Genomic DNA, 24286 nt, shown 5'->3' with positions numbered 1-24286 from the left:
TAAATTTGCTGACAATAAAACCATTGTTGCCAGACTTTCAGATGGTGATGAGGGGCGAACGGGAGCGAGATACATTAGATAGTGATCGAGCGACAACCTTGCGCTCAATGCCAGTAAAACCAAAGAACTTCAGAAAGGGTATAACAAGGGAACACACATAAGTTCACAAAGAGAGATCAGGTGGAGAGAGTGAGCAGTTTCAAGTTCCTGGGTGTCACTATGTCTGAGGGCCTAACCTGGACCCAAAATATCGATGCAGCTATTCAGAAGGCTATATTTCATCAGGAGTTTGAGGAGATTTGGTATGTCACCAAAATCAGTATTGCGCAAATTTCTAGACGTACCATGCAAGGCATTCTAACTGGCTGCATCTTTGGTATCCTAGCTGTATATATGTCTCCAACACTTTTGCGCAATACTGTAGTAATTTTATGTAACTGCAGCTGCAAAACAAAAAAAAAGTGACATGTGTGAGTGATAATAAACCTGACTCTGATATGGGTCTTTATTGTGTACAATGTTGGAAGGGGTCAAAGCGAGGCGAATCATGGTTTGGAAACGAGAAGGGAAAGAACACCAGAGAGATATTCTGTAATGATCAATAATCCAGTTGTTTGGAATCAAATGACCTTGTCTCGTGTCTCAGGGCTGAATGTGTCCATGCTCTCACTACACCCCACCCCAGGCACTCCTTTACTGCTACCTGTCCTACACCCCTCCCACCCTCTCTGCAATCTGCCCCACACTCCTCACACCATCTTTGCCACGGGTCTCATGCCCTCCCTGCGGCGCATGCTCCATAATCACCTTTTCCAACATAATTTGCTCCCCATCATCTTTACCAACTCGCTCTCCACTCCATGTTGCACAGTACTGCATTTTCATATTTCTATTCCCAGATTCCAAATCTACGATCTCAGATCTCCTGACGCAGTGCGAAGATTATCAGCTGCTCCACCTGACTATTTTCTACCGAGAGAGACTGAAACCTGCAATTGAAGAACGGGTAGAAGGACTCAGCTGGACGTTGAGACAGGAGGGACAATTCAGTGAACAGGAACACGAGGTGATTGGGAGTAACAGCTGGGATCCCGTTCATTTTAGTGAAAGGAGGGATGAGAGACTACGGTCAGGCTGGCTCATCCTCTTGTTTCTGTACACTGCAGTGATGATATTGATCACTGAACAATTTTGTGACCAAAACCTTCCCACCAGGGTGAAAATCAGTGAATTAGAAAATTCCGAACTGCAGATTCAAACTTAATTCATCAGTCCAAATAGGCTGAGCTCAACACAATGCTGAGAGAAATGTGATTCAATGAATCAGCATTAGAAATGAAAACCTGATCAAAATACCCATCAAGGCCTTTGGTCACATTGGGATTAATTTCATTTCTCCTCATGGACGATGGAAATGTCCAGTTCGCTGCTGCCGTGTGTGACGGGACACCTGGCTACCACATCGATGTGGTCACATTACTCCCGAACACAGCCAGGTGCCTGGAATTTCGCCAATGTGTTGTGACCCTAGAATTAGAATCACACAACAGGAAAATGGGCCATATCACCCTAAAACTTTCCTATCACCTGTTTCTCAAATTATCTTCCGCATTCCATAGTTTCAAACAACACTTATATCGAAATATGTATACAGTATACAACCCTGAGATTCACTTTCTTACAGAAATTGAAGAAACACAATAGAACCCATTTAAAAGATAAAAACTCACATGACAAAGGCCGCCAAACACCCAATGTTTGATAAACAGAACAGATTGTCCGAACACTAAAAGTAAATAATTAACACCGAGAATATGAACCGCAGAGACCACCAACGTGGAAAGTGAGTCCACGGCCACTGAGCCACATTCACTGCTGCAGCCAGTCCTTGAGCCCAGACCAGTACCGCAGATGTGAGTAAACTTCGTGAATCAGTGAACTAAACACCCTCGCTCGCAGCCGCGGCATCGGAACCTTTTTGATCTGGTCTAGCACTGATATCGACCAAACATTGGCTGATTACTCGCTTTCGGGCCCGTTCCCTGCCACTTTGATCTGCCCCAAGTTCTCATTACCAATGACAGTGGTGGAAGTGTACACTCAAGACGCCAGCTTGCCGAATTTCCCCACAGCACCACACATACACCAGGTCGGTTCAAAAATAACAACTTGCAAATGAAAAACATTTCAATAATTGGTAGCACAGAAAAGTGTTATTGAATGAGTATTTAGAGTTTTCTTTGCTGCCAATAAAGCTTCACTGTTTTTCACCAGCTCCATTTTTCCAGGACAGTATGAATGTATTCATGATATAGAATCTGATAACCAACTCCGGAAATTCACTTTAGATCAGGCCACATCAGCCCGGAGGATCCTTTAGGACAGTCAATATCATGAACAGTGATTTGTTGAGTTGTCCCAGAGACCAATCAAGACACAATCCAATATAATCGAACATAGTCAACTTTCCAAATGTGGTATCTGCCAACAGAGGTCATCAGCCCAAATGTTTGTGGGTAGGAAATGTTCTCACTGAGCTCATCCATGTCACTTCCATCACACTGAAAGAGACAGACCCAGACCAGAGAGCAGCGAGAGGGACAATGCATTGTGCAGGAACAGTAGAGTTGTAACGAGCCATAATCCACTGGTGAATGGCCAATGCCTACCTCACATTGCCGTCACCAACAAAAACATGTAACAGCTCTACAAGCATTATGAAGAAATGTGGCAAAAGTGATTACGTCACTCTGCAATAATAATACCGACTTGTAATTGTGTTCAGTTCGTGTTTCGGTTCCGTTGCCTGAACCCATAGATTTTCAGAATAGACCAGGAGACAGACCGGTGGTTGTCCCGGTGCTCTTGGGCAATGAGACGACTAGTTGAATGTCCCATCAATGAGCATATTTTCCTCATCGTTCTGTGTCTGTCCATCCGATCTTCACTGTTGTTCTTCACAGGAAGTCAAGGAGCTTGCGGAGTGGGGAAACCGGACAGAGAGTTCCAAACTCTTCCTCAGTCTGGTGACGGAGAAAGGCGCAAAGGCCCAGAGAATGATGTGGGAATCCTTTGTGGAAGTGAGGAAGGAGTTACCAAAGTTGGAAAGGATACTGAAGGAAATCCAGGAATTTGGTACCATGAAATAACGCACTCTGACCTAAATCAGATTGAAACTTTCCAGATTTAACAATGCATGTTGGATTCAATTTCATGAAAGTTTTTCGATGTCAACAGGTCCTGATCCATATGAACATATGAATGTCAGCCGAGGCTTTTGTGAGTTATCTTCGCAACTCAAGGGTGAGTGATGAAATAAATGATTCAAACTGATTACTTGACAGAAATGATGTTGAACAGCGATTGTTCATAGATTACCGAAACTAGGAATCCAACTGTCAGTGTTTGTGGAAAGGGATGGTCTTGACTGGAAATCTCTATCAGTGAATTGGTATCTGAGTTGGAACACTTCAGACCTTTTCTGATATTTTGTAAAATAACTCAGTTCAGTATTTTGACTGTTTGGCCATAAGTCACTCAGGCATCTACACCCAGCAAGGTCCTCCTGCCCAAGAAAGCCCTAGACGTTGCTGGCAGTCGGCTGAGGTGTTGTGAATCCCAACAATGCTGGCTGGTAACACAGCAGCATATCCCAGATTGTTTGAGAGTGGGAGAATCAGGAAGTTCTTCCACGGTTAGGGTGACATTGTGGAGTTGCTGTTAGACTACAGCTTTCAACATCAGTGATCTCGGTTCAATTCCCGAGGCAGACTAAGGAGCTTGTACTGTCTCTCCGTGACCGTGTGGGTTTCTTCTGGATTTTCAGGTTTTTTCCCACATTCTGAAGATGGAGTCACAGAGAAGTACAACACAGAAACAGGCCCATCGGCTGATCTATTCCTTGCTGAACCACTTAAACTGCCTACTCCCACTAACCTCCATCCATGTACCTATCCAACCTTCTTAAATGTTGAAATTGACGTTATATGCACTACTTTGGGCTGGCAATGTGTTTCACACTCTGAGTGAAGGTGTTTCCCCATGTATTCCCCTTAAACATTCACCGTGGATTCTAGTTGTAGACCCAGATATTGTCAGTGGAAAAAGCTTGCTTACATTTTCCTTATTTATATCCCCCATAATTTTGTATACCTCTATCAATTCTCCTCTTGATTTTCTGCGTTCCAAGGTTTACAGACCTAATCTATTCAAATTTGTGTTATAACTCAAGTCTTCCAGACCTGGCACCGTCTGTGCAATATGTTCACTGAACTCTTTGACAGGTATTTCCATCTTTTCTGCAGGTCACCAAAACTTCACACAATACTCCAAACTAGGCCTCACCAATGTCTTGCACAACTTCAACATAACATCCCACCTCCTGTACTCAATACTTTGGTTTATGAAGGCCAATACGCCAGAAGTTTTCTTAATGACCCTGTCTACCCAGGACGCCACTTTCAATTAATTATGTACGAGTATTCCCAGATCTTTTTGCTCTATCACATTCCTTAGTGCCCCAACATTCACTGTGTAGACCGTGGTTGGCCCTATCAAAGTACAACATCACGCAGTTGTCTGCTTTAATTTGTATCTGCTATGTTCAGTCATTTTTCCTAACGTTTCAGATCCCGCTGCGAGTCATGTTAGACTTCGTTGTTCTCCACTACACCCCAAATATTGATGTCATTGGAAATGTGCTGATCCAGTCAGCTACATTATAATCCAGATCTTTGATATAGATGACAAACAACAACAGATCCAACACCAATTCCTGCAGTACATGTCACCTGCCTCAACTCAGACAGGCAACTCTCTGGCTTATCCCACAAAGCCAGTGTCAAGTCCAATTTAATACCTCATCTTGAATGCCGAGCAACTGAAACCTCTTCACAAAGCACCCATGCGGGTCCTTGCCGTATTAAAGTCCATCTGGACAGCATCTACTGCCTGGCCTTCATCATCAATTTTCCTGGTAAATTCCTCGAAGAACTCTATAAGTTTGGTTCGAGATGACCTATCACACACGAAGCCATGCTGACTATTCTTAATCAGTCCATATCCAGATGTAGAGGTCACTCTGTTAATTGGTCACATCGGTGTAATTGGGCGCATGAGCTGGAAGGGTCTGTCACTGTGCTGTATCCCTAAAACTAATGAAGCAGTTCCTTCAGCTCAAGTCCCACTCAGCACAATTTGCACGAATGTTAAGCTATACTTCATTTAATCCACATTATGACCATGGACTGAACAGACGTCTGGCAGGGTGTTGAAGCACTGTAAAACTGCAAACAGCCCTGGCTAGACTTAACACACTGTGAAGCACCATGCTGTTCCTAGACTGTCCCGGTACATGGTCGATTCCTGAATGCACCCCTGGAGGTTTCATAGAAACATAGAAAAATAGAAAATAGGTGCAGGAGTAGGCCATTCAGCCCTTCAAGCCTGCACTGCCATTCAGTACGATCATGGAGGATCATCCAACTCAGAACCCTGTACCTGCTTTCTCTTCATACCCCTTGATCCCTTTAGCCACAAGGGCCATATGAAACTCCCTCTTAAATATAGCAAATGAACTGGCCTCTCAACTGTTTTCTGAGGCAGAGGATTCCACAGATTCACCACTCTCTGTGTGAAGAGGTTTTTCCTCATCTCGGTCATAAAAGGCTTCCCCTTTATCCTTAAACTGTGACCCCTCATTCTGGACTTCCCTCAACATCAGGAACAATCTTTCTGCATCGTGCCTGTCAAATCCCTTTAGAATTTTATACCTTTCAGTAAGATCCCCCCTCAATCTTCTAAATTCCAGCGAGTATAAGCCTAGTTGATCGAGTCTTTCTTCTTATGAAAGTCCTGCCATCCCAGGAATCAATCTAGTGAACCTTCTTTGTACTCCCTCTATGGTAAGAATCGCTTTCCTCAGAATAGGGGACCAAAACTGCTCACAATACTCTAGGTGTGGTCTCACAAAGGCCTTGTACAACTGCGGTAGAACCTCGCTGCTCCTGTACTCAAATCCTCTTGCTATGAATGCCAACATATGATTCGCCTTTTTCACCGCCTGCTGTACCTGCATGCCCAATTTCAATGACTGGTGTACAATGACACCCAGGTCTCATTGCACTCCCCCCCCCCCCCCACCAACTTTTCCAAATCGGCCACCATTCAGATGATAATCTGTTTTCCTGTTCTTACCACCAAAGTGGATAACCTTGCATTTATCCACATTAAATTGCTTCTGCCATGAATTTGCCCACTCACCTGACCTATCCAAGTCACCCTGCATCCTCTTAGCATTCTCCTCACAGCTAACACTGCCACCCAGTTTCGTGTCATCCGCAACCTTGGAGATGCTGCATTGAATTCCCTCGTCTAAATCATTAATATATATTGTAAACAACTGAGGTCCCAGCACTGAGCCTTGAGTTACCCCACTAGTCACTGCCTGCCATTCTGAAAAGGTCTCGTTTATTCCCATTCTTTGCTTCCTGTCTGCCAACCAATTCTCCATCCACATCAATACCATGCTCCCAATACCGTGTGCTTTAAGTTTGCATGCTAATCTCCTGTCTGGGACCTTGTCAAAAGCCTTTTGAAAATCCAAATATACCACATCCACTTGTTCTCCCCTACCCACTCTACTAGTTAAATCCTCAAAAAATTCTATAAGATTCGTCAGAAATGATTTTCCTTTCACAAATCTATGCTGACTTTCTCCGATGATTTCACTACTTTCCAAGTGTGCTGTTATCACATCTTTGATAACCGACTCTAGCATTTTCCCCGCGACCGATGTCGGACTAACCTGTCTATAATTCCCCGGATTCTCTCTCCCTTCATTTTTAAAAAGTGGGGTTACATTAGCCACCCTCCAATCCTCGGGAACTAATCCAGAATCTAAAGTGTTTTGAAAATTTATCACTGTTGCATCCACTATTTCTTGGGCTACTTCCGTAAGCACTCTGGGATGCAGACAATCTTGCCCTGGGGATTTGTCTGCCTTTAAACCCTTCAATTTACCTAACTCCACTTCCCTACTAACATGTATTTGCCTCAGTTCCTCCATCTCACTGGACCCTCGGTCCACTACTATTTCCGGAAGATTATTTATGTCTTCCTTAGTGAAGAAAGAACCAAAGTAGTTATTCAATTGGTCTGCCATGTCCTTGTTCCCCATGTTCAATTCACCAGTTTCTGACTGTAAGGGAGCTACATTTGTCTTAACCAATATTTTTTTTTTCTTTTCACATATTTATAAAAAACTTTTACAGTCATTTTTTATGTTCCCTGCCAGATTTCTCTCATAATCTTTTTTATCCCTTTCCGAATTAAGCCTTTTGTCCTCCTTTGCTGGACTGTGAATTTCTCCCAGTCCTCAGGTGTGCCGCGTTTTCTGGCTAATTTGTATGTTTCCTCTTTGGACTTGATACTGTCCTTAATTTCCCTTGTCACCTACGGGTGCGCTACCTTCCCTGGTTTATTCTTTTGCCAAACTGGGATGAACAATTGTTGTAGTTCATCCATGCGATCTTTAAATGCTTGCCATTGCATATCCACTGTCAACAATTTAAGTATTATTTGCCAGTCTATCTTAGCTAATTCACGTCTCGTACCTTCAAAGTTACCCTTCTTTAAGATCAGTACCTTTGTTTCTGAATTAACTATGTCACTCTCCATCTTAATGAAGAATTCCACCATATTATGGTCACTCTTACCCAAGGGGCCTCGCACGACAAGAATGGTAACTAATCCTTCCTCATTGCTCAATACCCAGTCTAGAATGGCCTGCTCCCTATTTGGGTCCTTGACATGTTGGTTCAGAAAACCATAGATTATAGACTATAGAATAGGACAGCACATTACAGGCCCTTCGGCCCACAATGTTGTGCTGACCTTCAAACCCTGCCTCCCACATAACCGCCAACCATAAATTCCTCCATATACCTGTCTAGTAGTCTCTTAAACTTCACTAGTGTATCTGCCTCCACCACTGACTCATTCCACGCATCAACCACTCTCTGAGTGGAAAACCTTCCTCTAATATCCCCCATGAACTTCCCTCCCATTATCTTAAAGTCATGTCCTCTTGTACTGAGCAGTGGTGCCCTGGGGAAGAGGCGCTGGCTGTTCACTCTGTCTATTCCTCTTAATATCTTGTATACCTCTATCATGTCTCCTCTCATCCACCTTCTCTCCAAAGAGTAAAGCCCTAGCTCCCTTAATCTCTGATCATAATCCATACCATCTAAACCAGGCAGCATCCTGGTAAATCTCGGTACCCTTTCCAATGGTTCCACATCCTTCCTATAGTGAAGCGACCAGAACTGGACACAGTACTCCAAGTGTGGCCTAACTAGAGTTTTATACAGCTGCATCATTGCATCGCGACTCTTAAACTCTATTTCTCGACTTATGAAAGCTAACGCCCCATAAACTTTCTTAACTATCCTATCTACCTGTGACGCAACTTTCAGGGATCTGTGGACATGTACCCCCAGATCCCTCGGCTCCTCCACACTACCAAGTATCCTGCCATTTACTTTGTATTCTGCCTTGGATTTTGTCCTACCAAAGTGTACCACCTCACACTTCTCCGGGTTATACTCTATCTGCCACTTCTCAGCCCACTTCTGCATCCTATCAATGTCTCTCTGCAATCTTCGACAATCCTCTACACTATCTACAACACCACCAACCTTTGTGTCGTCTGTAAATTTGCCAACCCACCCTTCTAACCCCACATCCAGGTCATTAATAAAAATCACAAAACGTAGAGGTCCCAGAACAGATCCTTGTGGGACACCACTAGTCACAACCTTCCAATCGGAATGTACTCCCTCCACCACGATCCTCTGCCTTCTACAGGCAAGCCAATTCTGAATCCACCTGGCCAAACTTCCCTGGACCCCATGCCTTCTGATTTTCTGAATAAGCCTACCACGGGGAACCTTGTCAAATGCCTTACTAAAATCCATGCAGATCACATCCACTGCTCTGCCCTCATCTATATGCCTCGTCATCTCCTCAAAGAACTCTATCAGTCTTGTTAGGCACGATTTGCCTTTCACAAAGCCATGCTGACTATCCCTGATCAGACTGTGATTCTCTAAATGCCCATAGATCCTATCTCTAAGAATCTTTTCCAACAGCTTTCCCACCACAGACGTAAGGCTCACTGGTCTATAATTGGCTAGACTATCCCTACTACCTTCTTGAACAAGGGGACAACACTTGCCTCCCTCCAATCCTCTGGTACCGTTCCCGTGGACAACGAGGACATAGAGATCCTTGCCAGAGGTTCAGCAATCTCTTCCCTTGCCTCATGGAGCAGCCTGGGGAATATTACGTCAGGCCCCGGGGACTTATCCATCCTAATGTATTTTAACAACTCCTACACCTCCTCTCCCTTAATATTATCATGCTCCAGAAAATCAACATCACTCATATTGTCCTCACCGTCATCAAGTTCCGTCTCAGTGGTGAATAACGAAGAGATGTATTCATTGAGGACCTCGCTCTCTTCCACAGCCTCCAGGAACATCGTCCCACTTTTGTCTCTAATCGTTCCTACCTTCACTCCTCTCATCGTTTTGTTCTTCACTTAATTGAAAAATGCCTTGGGGTTTTCCTTTACCCTACTTGCCAAGGCCTTCTCATGCCCCCTTCTTGCTCTTCTCAGCCCTTTATTAAGCTCCTTTCTTGCTACCCTATTCTCCTCAATAGACCCATCTGATCCTTGCTTCCGAAACCTCGTGTATGCTGCCTTCTTCCACCTGACTAGATTTTCCACTTCACTAGTCACCCATGATTCCTTCACACTACCATTCTGTATCTTCCTTACCAGGACAAATTTATCCCTAACATCCTGCAAGATATCCCTAAACATCGACCACAAGTCCATAGTACATTTCCCTGCAAAAACATCATCCCAATTCACACCCGCAAGATCTAGCCTTATAGCCTCATAATTTTCCCTTCCTCAATTAAAAATTTTCTTGTCCTCTCTGATTCTGTCCTTTTCCATGATAATGCTAAGGGTTAGGGAGCGGTGATCACTGTCCCCCGGATGGCCACCCACTGACAGGTCTGTGACCCGACCCGGTTCGTTACCTAATACTAGATCTAGTACGGCATTCCCCCCAGTCGGCCTGTCAACATACTGTGACAGAAATCCGTCCTGGACTCACTTAACAAACTCTGTCCCATCTAAACCCTTGGAACTAATCAAGAGCCAATCAATATTAGGGAAGTTATAGTCACCCATGATAATAACCTTTTTTATTTTTGCACCTTTCCAAAATCTGCCTCCCAATCTGCTCCTCGGTATCTCTGCTGCCAGCAGGGGGCCTATAGAATACCCCCAGTAGAGTAACTGTTCCCTTCCTGTTCCTGACTTCCACCCATACTTACTCAAAAGAGGATCCTGCTACATTACCCACCCTTTCTGCAGCTGTAATAGTATCCTTGACCAGTAATGTCACCCCTCCTCCCCTTTTTCTCCCCTCTCTATCCCTTTTAAAGCACTGAAATCCAGGAATATTGAGATTCCATTCCTGCCCTGGTGCCAGCCAAGTCACCCTAATGGCCACTACATCATAATTCCATGTATGTATCCAAGCTCTCAGTTCATCACCTTTGTTCCTGAAGCTTCTTGCATTGAAGTACACGCACTTTCCCCCTGTTACTACCTTTACACCCTTTATTTTGCTTCTCTTTCCTGAAAGCCTCTCTATTTATTGGATCTGGCTTTACTCCATGCATTTCTTTCACCGCTCTATCGCTCCAGGTTCCATCCCCCTTGCAAATGAGTTTAAACCCTCCTGAACCATGCTAGCAAACCTACCAGCAAGGATATTGCTCCCCCTCCAGTTCAGGTGCAACCCATCCAATCTGTACGGGTCCCACCTTCCCCAGAAGTTATCCTAATGGTCCAAAAATCTAAAACCCTACCCCCTGCACCAACTCCTTAGCCATGCATTCAACTGCCATCTCCTCCAATTCTTACCATCACTGTCACGTAGTACTGGCAGCAATCCTGAGAACGCCACCCTTGAGATCCTGTTCTTCAGCCCTCTTCCGAGTTCCCGAAACTCTTCCTATCCCTCTTCCTGCCTATGTCATTTGTCCCAACATGTATCATGACTTCTGGTTGCTTTCCCTCTCGTACCAGGATGTCATGCACCCAGTCAGAGACATCCCGGACCCTGGCACCCGGGAGGCAACAAACCATACGGGTTTCCTTCTGTCATTCACAAAATCTCCTATCTGCTCCCCTGACTATAGAGTCTCCAATGACGACATCTCTCCTCTTCTCCATCCCGTCCTTCAGCACTACAGGGTCAGACTCAGTGCTAGAGGCCCTGCCACCGTGGCTCACACCTGGTCAGTCGTCCTCACCAACAGAATCCAGGACGGTAGACTCATTATTCAGGGGAATGGCTACAGGGGTGCTCTGCACGACCTGTCTACTCTCCTTCACTTTCCCCCCTCGGACTGTCACCTAACGTCCTGCTTCCGGCAGCCTAGGTGTGACTACCTCCCTGTAGCTCTCATCTATAACTGCCTCATTCTTCCTTATTAGTCGAAGTTCATCTAGCTGCTGCTCCAGATTCCTCACACGGTCTTCCAGATCGCCCAGCCGCAAGCACTTCTGGCAGATGTGACTGTGCGGGAGAGGGGAGCTCCCCCAAGACTGTCATATCTCACAGGAGAGGCACATCACCATCTCAGGAGGCATTGTAAAGACTAACTGGGAACAAGCTGGGCTTACGCCTCTTCTCGTCGAAGCCTCAAATCTCCACTCCTTCACTGGCCCACTCACTCACTGGCCGCTTTCCATCCTGCAGACATTCCAAGAACCCTTAAATTTGGTTCCACCAATCTATATGTAGATTGAAGTCACCCATTATATCTGCTGTTCCTTTATCGCAAGCATTTCTAATTTCATGTTTAATGCCATCCCCAAACTCACTACTACTTAGGTGGCCTGTACACAACTCCCACCAGCATTTTCTGCCCCTTAGTGTTATACAGCTCGACCCATATCGATTCCACATCCTCCAGGCTAATGTCCTTCCTTTCTATTGCGTTAATCTCCTCTCTAACCAGCCACGCTACCCCACCTCCTTTTCTTTCCTGTCTATCCCTCCTGAATATTGAATATCGCTGGATGTTGAGCTCCCATCCTTGGTCACCCTGGAGCCATGTTTCTGTGAACCCAAATATATCATATTCATTAATAACTATCTGCACGTTCAATTCATCCACCTTGTTACGAATGCTCCTTGCATTGACACACAAAACCTTCAGGCTTGTTTTTACAACACTCTTAGCCCTTATACAATTATGTTGAAAAGTGGCCCTTTTTGATTTATGCACTGGATTTGCCTGCCTGCCACTTTTACTTTTCACTTACTACTTCTTGCTTCTACCCTCATTGTACACCGCTGTCTCTTTGCACTTGTTCGCATCCCCCTGCCACATTAGTTTAAATGCTCCTGAACAGCAGTAGCAAATGCTCCCCCTCAGACATTTCCTCATACACTGAACTCCAATGTACACTTGGCAGTGTCCTAATACACTGAACCTCTCTTGCCTGTAATATATTTACAAAGCACTTTTGCATTTTTCTTAAACATCATCATGTCATGTCCCAAACTGGTCTCATAATACATTTTAAGAACTTCTACTCTACTCTTCGCCGAACATTTTCTTTGTTTTTTTGTATATGCTTTAATCTGAGTACAGCAACTTCTATCAGTAAAACCATTGATATACCTTGATTTTCAATGTTCCTTACAATTTGCTCTTCATGCCCACATTGGCACCATACTCCCGCTATTCACTTTTGAATGACTCCGGCTAACTGGATGAAGAATTACCTTCAATCAGTGCTGTGGTATACAATTTCTCACCTACTTCAGGATATCTATGTCCAATCCATCTGTTCTCCTTTCCATGACTGCTATGAAGCTTAGTTTCATTTTCCATATTTAACTACACGAAAGAACAGGATCTCTCCTCAACACACTTTAAAACTTACATCCTCTTCAAGCCCTTAATAAAGGCAATCTAGATTCATTTTTAGGGAAGTCGGAATCCACTTCTACGTTGGCACTTCCATTCATAACAGCTCTGTATGATTTATCTACTCCTGTATCTCCTGAGAACTGTTCAGCGGTGTGCGGTATGTCTGAAGTGGTTGCACTTTTTCTGCAAGGGACTGAGTTTGTTTATAAATTGGCTTTCACTTCACGGTTAAAGAGATGAACATTCTCTTCAAAATATAGGTGCTTTGATTGAGATTTTATCTCAGATTTGTTACTTCAACAGATTTAATGGACAGGGGTTGGGAATCCGACTTCGATGCAGCTCGATGACTTTCATCTGGTCAGGGAGATTGAGGAGGTGATAGATAGGAGCTATAGGCAGGTATTCACACCGGGGCCTTGGGAGACAGATACGTTGGTAATAGTCAGGAGAGGGAAGGGCAAGAGAGCATCCCTGTGGCTGTCCCTGTTAACAATAAGTATTCCTGCTTGAGTACTGCTGGGAGGTGGGACCTACCTGGGGGTGGCAACAGTGGTCGCACCTCTGGTGCAGAGTCTGGCCCTGTGGCTCAGAAGGGAAGGGAAAGGAAGAGGATGGCAGCAGTGATAGGGGACACTATAGTTACGAGGTTAGACAGAGGATTCTGTGGATGCAGGAAAGAAACGCGGATCTTAGTCTGCCTTCCAGGTGTCTGGGTCTGGGATGATTCTAATCATGTCCTCGATATTCTGAAGTGGGAAGGAGAACAGCCAGAGGTTGTGGTACATATTGGTAGCAATGGCATAGGCAGGAAAATGGAGGAGGTCCTGAAAAAAAGGCTACAAGGAAAGAATTTGAGAAGCAGGACTTCAAAGGTATTAATCTCGGGATTACTGCCTGTTCCACGAGAGAGTGAGTAGACGAATAGAATGAGGTAGAGGATAAATGCGTGGCTGGGGGATTGGAGCAGGCTGTAGGAGACAGGTGATAGAGAAGGGATGTGCTCCAACCGATGGCTTGCGATTTGTTTATTTTAATTCAACGAGTATTATAAACAAAACGGATGTGCTTAGAGCATGGATCATTACTCGGAGCTATGATGTTATGGCCATTACACAGACTTGGACGGCTCAGAGGCAGAAATGGTTACTTTGACTGCCAGGCCTCAGATGTTTCAGAAAGGACAGGGAGGGAGGCAAAGGAGGTGAAGGTGTGGCACTGTTAATCAGAGATAGTGTCACGGCTGCAGGAAAGAAGTAAGTTGTGGAGTGATTGTCTACGGAGTCTCTGTGGGTGAAAGTTAGGAATAGGAAGGGGTCAATAGCTTTACTGGGTGTTTTGTTATAGACCATCCAATTGTAACAGGGATATCAAGGAGCAGCTAGGGAGACAGATACTTGAAAGGTGTATTAATAACAGAGTTGTCGTGATGGGAGACTTTAATTTCCCAAATATCGATTAGCATCTCCCTAGAGCAAGGAGTTCAGATGGGGTAGAGTTTGTTAGGTGTGTTCAGGAAGCTTTCTTGACACAATATGTAGATAAGTCTACAACAGGAGAGGCTGCATTGATCTGTTACTGGGAAATGAACCTGGCCCGGTGTCTGATCTCTTATTGGGAGAGCATTTTGGAGATAGTGATCACAACTCTATCTCTTTTACCATAGCATTAGAGAGGGATAGGAACAGAGAAATTAGGAAAGTGTTTAATTGGGGTAAGGGGAAATATGAGTCAATCAGGCAGGCACTTGAAAGCATAAAATGGGAACAGATGTTCTCTGGGAAACGTACGGCAGAAAAATGGCAAATGTTCAGGGGATATTTGCCTGGAGCTCTGCATAGGTACATTCCAATGAGATAGCGTACACACCATGGTGTACAAAGGCTGCTATAAGTCTAGTCAAGAAGAAAAGAAAAGCTTACCAAAGGTTCAAAAAAGTAGGTAGTGATAGAGATCTAGAAGGTTATAAGGCTAACAGGAAGGACCTTAAGGAAATTAGGAGAGTCAGAAGGGGCCATGAGAAGGCCATAGTGAACAGGATTAAGGAAAATCCCAAAGCATTCTCAAGTCTGTGAAGAGCAAAAGGATAAGACATCAAATAATAGGACCAATCAAGAGCAACAGTGGAAAAGTGTGTATTGAACCAGAGGATAGCAGAGGTATCCTCTGCTTCAGTATTCATTACGGAGAAGGATCTTGGCAACTGTAGGGATAATTTACAGCAGACTGAAAATCTTGAGCATTTATATATTAAGAAAGAGGATGTGCTGGAGCTTTTGAAAAGTTGGATAAGTCACCGGGACTGGACGAGGGAGGAGATTGCTGAACCTCTGGCAATGATCTTTGCATCATTAAAGGGAAACAGCAGAGGTTCTGGAGGATTAGAGAGTTGTGGATGTTGTTCCCTTATTCATTAAACAGAGCAGAAATAACCCAGGAAATTATAGATGAGTGAGTCGTACTTCAGTGGTTCATCAGTTGGTGGAAAAGATTCTGAGAGGCAACATTTATGAACATATGGAGAAGCATAATATGATTAGGAATAGTCAGCATGGCTTTGTGAAAGGCAGATCGTGCTATACGAGCCTGATTGATTCTTTTGAGGATGTGACTAAACGCATTGATGAAGGTAGAGCAGTAGATGTAGAGTACATGGATTTCAGCAAGGCATTTGATAAGGTATACCATACAAGGCTTATTGAGAAAGTAAGGAGGTATGGGATCCAAGGGGACATTGCTTTGTGGATCCAGAATTGGCTTGCCCGCAGAAGGCAAAGAGTGGTTGTAGATGGGTCATATTCTGCATGGAGGTCGGCGGTAGTGGTGTGCCTCAGAGATCAGTTCTGTGACCCGTACTCTTCAAGATTTTTATAAATGACCTGGATGAGAAAGTGGAAGGATGGGTCAGTAAATTGGCCGATGACACAAAGGTTGGGGGTGTTGTGGATAGTGTGGAGGGTTGTCAAGTGCTACAGCGGGACAATGATGAAATGCAAAACTGGGCTGAGAAGTGCTAGATGGAGTTCAACCCAGATAAGTGTGAGGTGGTTCATTTTCATAGGTCAAATATGTTGGCAGAATATAGTATTATTGGTAAGACTCTTGGCAGTGCGGAAGATCAGAGGGATCTTGGGGTCCAAGTCCATAGGACACTCAAAGCTGCTACGCAGGTTGATTCTGTGGTTAAGAAGGCATATGATGCATTGACCTTCATCAATAGTGGTATTGTGTTTAGGAGCCGAGAGGTAATGTTGCAGCTATATAGGAACCTGGTCAGACCCCACTTGGAGAACTGTGCTCAATCCTGGTTGCCTCACTACAGGAAGGACGTGGAAACCATAGAAAGGGTGCTGAGGAGATTTACAAGGATGTTGTCTGGATTTTGGAGCATGCCGTATGAGAATAGGTTGAGGGAACTTTGCCTTTTCTCCTTGGAGCAAATGAGGATGAGAGGTAACGTGATTGTGTATACGATGATGAGAGGCATTGATCGTGTGGATAGTCAGAGGCTTTTCCTAGGGCTGAAATTGCTAACATGTGATGGCACAGTTTTAAGATGCTTGGAAGAAGGTACAGTGGAGATGTCAGTAGTATTATTTTTATGCAGAGAGTGGCGAGTGCATGGAATGGGCTGCCTGCAACGGTGTTGGAGTTGAATACGATAAGGATGTTTAAGAGACTGCTGGATAGGTACATGGAGCTTAGGAAAATTCAAAGGTAAGGACATGTTCTGCACAGCTTTGTGAGCTGAAAGGCCTGTATTGTGCTGTAGGCTTTCAATGTTTCTAACTTGTCATTGGTTAATAAGTTAAAACGGATATTATGGATCCAGGCGTAGTTTCAGAGACAGAAATCAAAAGGGGAATAAAAACATGCCATGGTCCAATGAAATCTGTTTCCAAGTGAAGAAATCCGATTCAATATTCCCCAGTCTCAGACTCCAGTATCCATGAAAGTTCATTCACTTCCCAGCAACTCCATTTTTTACATCCCTTCATCAACTGTATCATGGTTGGCCAGAGTCCCGTTGACCTAATAGTAGGGGGACATACATGCTTATGATCTCCTCTTGCTACATGGTTTCAACTGCCTGCAAAATATTTTTGCAATCTGTAAGATGGTCACTTTTCCTGTTTAACATTTTCTATTTATAACTTTGCAATACATCCGTCCATAGCTGCAGTGCAACAGGAACCTTTGCCAGAGAACCGGTGAGCGCAGTTGCCTGGCATATTCAATATTGATTTTCTCAGGGAATCTATGCCATATTTTTCATATTCTGTCCCAATTGATGCGTACAATACCAAGGATAACAAATACAAAAATAAAGGGAGTGGATATTATATTTCAGATCTCGAGCTATCAGTGCAGGTTTGGAAAGTGTGAAGAGGCAGAATGGCTGAACTGAAGGAGCAGAGGTTACATGTGAGCTTTGGTGTTGAGGTAGGTTAGAGATACCCGGAGATAGCGATCAGCAGTGGGAACTTTCATCTTTACTCATCGCTGAATTTTATGTCTTACATTTTCTTGGTCCATGAACCAGGTTTTATTGTCCACACCGTCAGCTGTAGGAACGTTGAGTTCTTGCAATATCAGCACAGTGATCCGGTTGCAGTTTTCAAGTTGTGTCTTTGACAAGTGTAATCTGGTTATCATTTTATTTCTTTTGCCATTTAAGATGTTCAGCAGAAACACAAGGAGACCCTGCGGGCACAAACTGAAACACTGAGAGTGAACACGACCCTGATGAGGGAGAAGGTGAAGGTTTTCCAGCTGGTTAATCGATACGCTGAGCTCACGGTCATTTCTACTGTTCGAGATCGGAGACTGGTGGAACATGAGCTGCTGGCAAGAGGCAAAGACCATGAAAAATGGAGAAAGAAACATCTCTGTGGAGAGCTGGAAAAAATCCGGACTGATCAGTTGTTCCAGAGCAGCTTTTCCCGGAGTAAAACCAAATCTAGTAGTTCAGCAGCAGTGGCTGGAGTCCCGGGGATCGGGAAAACAACAATGGTACAAAAGATTGTTTATGACTGGGCAACAGGGAAAATATACCAACAGTTCCAGTTTGTCTTCAGTTTCAAATTCCGGGATTTAAACTCCATTAACTGTCGAATAAACCTGAAGGAACTGATTCTGGATCAGTATCCTTACTTTGGGAATATCCTGAGAGAGATCTGGAAGAACCCAGAGGGATTGCTGTTTATATTCGATGGTTTAGATGAATCCAAAGACAAAATTGATTTTGCTGACAGTCGGAGAGATACAGAACCCAAGCACCAGTGTCCAGATCCGGAGTGGTGGTGTGAAGTGTCTGACATTGTGTACAGTTTAATCCAGGGCAAGCTGCTCCCAGGGTGTTCAGTGCTGGTGACGACCCGCCCCACTGCGTTACATTTATTGGAAAAGGCGTATATCAGTGTCTGGGCTGAAATCCTGGGATTTGTTGGTGAGGAACGGAAGGAATATTTCATCAGACATTTTGAAGATCAGACAGTGGCAGAAGCTGTTTTCAAACATGTGAAGGAGAACGAGATCCTGTACACCATGAGCTACAACCCCTCCTACTGCTGGATCCTTGCTCTGGCACTGGGCCCCTTTTTCACACAAAGAGTCAGGGACCCGCAGCGAGTTCCCAAGACCATCACTCAACTGTACACCTACTATATTTACAACGTCCTGAAAAATCACGGCCGTGAGATTGAGAACGCCCGTGATGTGTTACTCAGGGTTGGTCAGATGGCCTTCAGAGGGGTGTCGGAGAGGAAGATTGTGTTTACAGATGGAGATTTGATCAAGTACAATCTGCAGCCTTCCCAGTTCCTGTCCGGGTTCCTGATGGAGCTTTTGGAGAGAGAGGATTCTGCCCGGAGCGTGGTGTACACATTCCCACACCTCACGATCCAAGAGTTTGTAGCTGCAGTCGCACAATTCCTGAATCCACATCCCGGGGATATCCTGAAATTCCTCACTGAACTCCACAGCACGACAGATGGGCGATTTGAGGTATTTCTCCGTTTTGTTGCTGGTCTCTCCTACCCAATGACAGCTCGGGGCCTGGAGGAGTTTCTGGGTCCATTTCCCAATGAAACAACCTGCCGGGTGATTGACTGGGTGAAGGAGGAGATTCAACGCCAGAGTGGAAACACAGAGAGTGAAGCTGGTAAAAGGAGCCTCCTGAACACATTGCACTACCTGTTTGAGTCTCAGAATCGTGGACTGGCTCAGGCTGCTCTGGGATCAGTGGAAGCACTTTCATTCAGTGGAATGACACTGACCCCTATTGACTGCGCGGTCCTGTCTCATGTCATTGGACTCTGTGATACAATAAAAAACCTTGACCTGGACAACTGCCGCATTCAGTCTGAAGGAATCCAACGGCTGGGACCCGGGCTGCACAAGTGCCAGGAGTTGGGGTAACTTGATTTATCTCTCACTCTGAACTGTGAAACTGTTCCATTGTGTTGTTTCAATGTAAAGGAATTTGTGTAACTGTGAAGAATTGTGACAAATACCTGGTGAACAACGGCCATTGGTTTAATGGTAGTAAGTCACAGGAATGGCCTGTGACATGTCCATTGACAATGTTTCGTCTCGATGTTACTGACACCCAGACCGACACTGAGTGCAGCAGGTGGGTTAGAGATTCACACCCCCTTCCCGGTGAGGGACAAGAATGGTCAGCGGACTTCCCCACGAGAGGGATAGAAATGCATCAGTGAGATTGTCTATCCTCATGTGTAACTATCACCATCAACTCCACCTGTGTGACTGTGCTCACTACTAGATACCCAGACCTGATGGGCACATCTCCTCTCCCGATTGTGGGCCTCAGTTCAGATCCACCACTCCGTTGCAATCTGTTTCTGGATCATCTCATCTTATTGGATTATCTTTTCCCATCGGTATACTGCTGGGGGACTTCTCATCCCCATTCCCCTTCCTCCTGAGGGATTTTCCTTTCCCGTTCCCCCTCCTCCGGCACATTCTGTCTCCCTATCCGTTTTCTTCACGTGGGGTTTCTTCCACTGTTTCCCATTGACATTTCATCATTCACAAATTTTCCTCACTGTGGGACTTCCTCCCATCCTTCAACCCTGCCCCTTCCGACCCTCTCCTGTCAAGAAAGGTTTTCTAAACATTGGGGAATGAAACAGAATATGTGGAGTTTACAGGGTCACACCGACAGATTAAATTATTGACATTTGGTGAATCCCCTGGAGCTGGACAGTGAGGGGCATTGGCAGTGATGGGAACTCTGATCAGTGATTTACTGAAGGGTTTAATGTTTCCTGAAATATCAGAGTGAGTGAAATTCCCTCAGACCCACGGTTTGAATCACTTTGTTCTTCAATTTTTCTATTTGTGTTTAGCCTAGGGGATAATAAACTTGGAGATTCAGGCGTGAAACTGGTGTCTGCGGCTCTGAGGAACCCAGAGTGTAAAATACAGGAACTTTGGTAAGTACCAGACTGTGGGAGATTGTGTTTACAGTCACTGGGTGTCTGACACTGAACATTAATGTCATCAGTAATTGTGTTACTGATAAACACCGGGGATTTGTACCGTCTCCTGTCTCTCTGTGTCCTTCACCCTCACTCTCTCTCATCTCCAGGCTAAACCGTGTCGGTCTCTCAGATTCTGGTGCCGAGGATCTCGCCTCCGCTCTCAGTACGATCCCTTCACTGATGGGGCTGCATCTGAGTTATAATAACCTGGGAGATTCAGGAGTGAAACTGGTGTCTGCGGCTCTGAGCAATCCGGAGTGTAAAATACAGAAACTGGAGTAAGTACCAGACTGTGGGAGATTGTGTTTACAGTCACTGGGTGTCTGACACTGAACATTAATGTGATCAGTATTTCTGTTACTAATAAACACTGTGGATTTGTACTGTCTCCTGTCTCTCGGTGTTCCTCACTCTCACTCTGTCTCATCTCCAGGCTGAACTATGTCGGTCTCACAGATTCTGGTACTAAGGATCTCGTCTCCGCTCTCAGTACGAACAGATCACTGATGGAGCTAAACCTGGGATCAAACTTGCTGACAGACCGATCTGTCCCCACTGTCCGCCGCCTCATACAGACCCTCCGGAGTCTGATGTGGATCAGGTGAGTGTTTGTGTTAATGTTCAATGTGATAAAATATCAGCGGATCCGCGGGTTTTCTGGTGATATTTGTCTGTGAGTGTTGTTGAAACATTAACGCCAGTCCCCTGTTACTGACACTGTTGTGTGATCTGTTTATTTCATCTTTATTCTCCCATCTGTTTCAGGCTGGACTGGAATCGGTTCAGTGAGACCGGGATGAAGGAACTGAGATCTCTGCAGGAACCCAGACCCGGACTGAGAGTGGATCTGTGGACATCTGAATGTGGTGAATCGGTTCAGTGAGACCGGGAGGAAGGAACTGAGATCTCTGCTGGAACCCGAACCCCGACTGAAATTGGATCTGTGAACATCCCCGCCGGCGGGATCGACATTTTGGCCGATTATGCCCGGCCTCACCTTTAATTTCTGCAATTACCTTTAATGAGCACCCGCCAGGTTTAATTCTAAATCTAATTCTAACGTACGTGGCTCCAGTCTCACGCTCTGTGACATCTGAAGTGTTTCCGTAGTGATGTATTTCCGCCTGTCGTCCGGCGTCGCAACAGCCGCCGGATGTCCGGGTTCATGACTTCCCTCACGTAAGAACCTGGTAATTACACAGGCAGGAAGTGTCTGGGGCCCAGGGCTCAATTTGGGACGTCAGTGTCCCGGGGTGGGATTATCCCAGGAGAGAATCCTTTTGCTCCCTTTGCTGAGGACGGTGCATTCAGCAGTGTGACCCATATAATAATGTTAGATGGACAAATCCTTCAGCAGAAACCTGCAGCGATCTCGGATACGGCCCTGAAGTGCGATTTCATCGTCATCTATGATGTTCCCCGATGCAGAGTGACGGTGAGAAACGGGACTGATTATTCAAACTGTCACTCGTTGTCGCCGGTCAGTTAATTGTGTGTGACTGTGAGTGAGTCGGGAGCAGCTTATTTATTCCCGCACGTCAGCAGCTCACACATTGTTTAATTTACATTTGTCATGATGAAATCAATAAACCACTGTAACTTCCTGTCCTGGTGTTGGACTCGAGTCTCATTAGAGGAGACACAGTGACCTGGGGTTACTGATCACCCCCACCCCCCGCACCCGGTGAACTGCAATAATGGGTTTGAGCTCCTCACACTGGTACAGCAGCGTCTCAGCTCCAGGCTGAGGGATATTAGTCTGATAGTGTCTGGTCCCCAGGACCTCTTCATTCCCCATCGCCATCCAGGCTGACCACCGCTTCCTCACACCCCAGATACGTGCACTATCCTGACTCCTACCTTCCAGCTCTCACAGACAAAACAACAAAAGAGATTGGAAGCTCATATGCTGTATAATATCTGACCTGCGTCTACAAAGGTCACGAACAAGAGAATGGAAAAAAAAAACAATCAACATAGGGTGTGCATCATCCCTTCATTGTCACTCCGGGACGTTGAATTTCAATATTTCTCAATCAGACACAGAGTGAAATTCCCGCCACATCGTCACATCACACACTCACAGGCTCAGATGCAGAGTGAAACTCCTTCAACACCGTCCTATCTCCGAATCCCTGGATTGGACACAAAATAAATAATCACACACTTATCTTACAGGGTCAGACACAGAGAATTCCCTCCACACAATTCCATGTTACACTCCCAGGGTCAGACTTTGGGAAAAGATTATTCCGGGCCGTACCATGACAAAGGTCCTGCATCAGACACATCACATAGTCACAGTGTCAGACTTTGAGTAAATCTCCCACCGCACCGTCTATCACGCAGTCCCCGGATCAGATACAGAGTGAAGCTCCCTCAGTGTCTCACATCAATCACTCCTTTGGCTCAGACACAGACCAAAACACTGTCCACAAAGAGCCGTCAAACATTCCTGAGGTCAGAAACAGACTGAAGGTTCTTCCTCAACATACCACCACACACTCCTGGGGTTAAAACACAGAGTAAAGCCCAATTTGCATCAGCATATTACACAATCTCCGGGAGAGCTACCATCTCGACCCCACTAACCGCTCAAACACAGAGAGAAACTCCCTCGACACCGACCCATCAAATAGTCCCTGGGTTAGAAACTGAGAGCAGTTCCCACCACACCATCCCGTCAAACACCGGAAGTCAAGCACTGAGAGAAGCTCCCTCTGCAGCATCACATCACACACTCCCAGGTCAGACTCTCACAGGACAGTCATTACGTAATTCTCTAACTGCACCATCCCATCTTCTGTGGCCTGCTCATTTCTCCTGTTGTCTGTGAGTTTAAAGAGAAGGAATAATCAGACCCTTCTTGGGCCTACAGTGTGATCAATTGGGTGTTGTAGGGGACCAGTGTTTGGAGCCCTGTTGTTTCCAAACTGTGCCAACTCTTTGGCTGAGAGACCAAATTCAACATTTCAGAGTCTGTTATTGACACAAAATGTATATTAATATATTTTCCATGACACAAATATATTTATATATTGATTACGACACAAATGCATATTTATTTATTGTAAATTGTGTAAAACGTCTATTCTCAGATTGTTACTGACCTGTGCTGCCGCTCATCCTCTGTTTCTTCTGGTCCCATGACATAAAACATGTTTCTATATTGTTACTGACAGAGAATTGTATAATTTATGTTCCGTGTGTTATCTGAATGTACTTGCCTGTGATACTGCCACAAGTCAGTGTTTCTCTGTCCCTGTACCTTCCCGTACTTGCTCATTTGGCAATAAATTCAACAGGACTTGAGAAAACCAGGTCAATCATGGCTGATCTTTTTTACTCCTTCTCAACCCCACTTTCCAGTCTTCTGCCGTAACCTTTGATGCCATGTCCAATCAAGAACCTGTCAATCTCTGCCTTAAATACACCCAAAGACTTGGCCTCCACAACTGCATGTGGTAACAAATTCCACAAATACACCACCCTTTGGTTAAAGAAATTTCCCTACATCTCTGTTTTGAAATGTGGCCCCTCTATCCTGAGTCTGTGTCATTTTGTCCTAGATTCTTCCACCATGGAAAAGATCCATTCCATGTCTAATCTGTCTAGGCCGGTTTCAATGAGATCCCCATCATCCTTCTGAATTGCAGTGAGTACAGACGCAAAGCCATCAAACGTTCATCGTATGATAACCTTTTCATTCCTGGAATCATTCCTGTAAACCTCTTCTCGACCTGCTCCTC

General features: G+C 45.0%; 1 protein-coding gene across 1 annotated transcript in view; it reads left to right on the top strand.

Moving 5' to 3' along the window:
• LOC132388931 (NACHT, LRR and PYD domains-containing protein 3-like) overlaps positions 1-22141 on the top strand; it is a 57607-nt gene extending 35466 nt beyond the window's left edge. Inside the window, exons 9-16 of the mRNA XM_059961338.1 lie at positions 900-1066; positions 2964-3135; positions 3238-3303; positions 17708-19445; positions 20403-20489; positions 20645-20815; positions 20971-21138; positions 21303-22141. Coding sequence (XP_059817321.1) covers positions 900-1066; positions 2964-3135; positions 3238-3303; positions 17708-19445; positions 20403-20489; positions 20645-20815; positions 20971-21138; positions 21303-21420 — 2687 coding nt within the window. The 3' untranslated portion in view covers positions 21421-22141. The remainder of the gene's footprint in view (positions 1-899; positions 1067-2963; positions 3136-3237; positions 3304-17707; positions 19446-20402; positions 20490-20644; positions 20816-20970; positions 21139-21302) is intronic.
• The last annotated feature ends 2145 nt before the right edge of the window (positions 22142-24286 follow it).

Source organism: Hypanus sabinus, unplaced genomic scaffold, assembly GCF_030144855.1.
Source record: "Hypanus sabinus isolate sHypSab1 unplaced genomic scaffold, sHypSab1.hap1 scaffold_436, whole genome shotgun sequence".
Lineage (NCBI taxonomy): Eukaryota > Metazoa > Chordata > Chondrichthyes > Myliobatiformes > Dasyatidae > Hypanus > Hypanus sabinus.
This window is presented reverse-complemented; position numbering and strand designations above follow the sequence as displayed.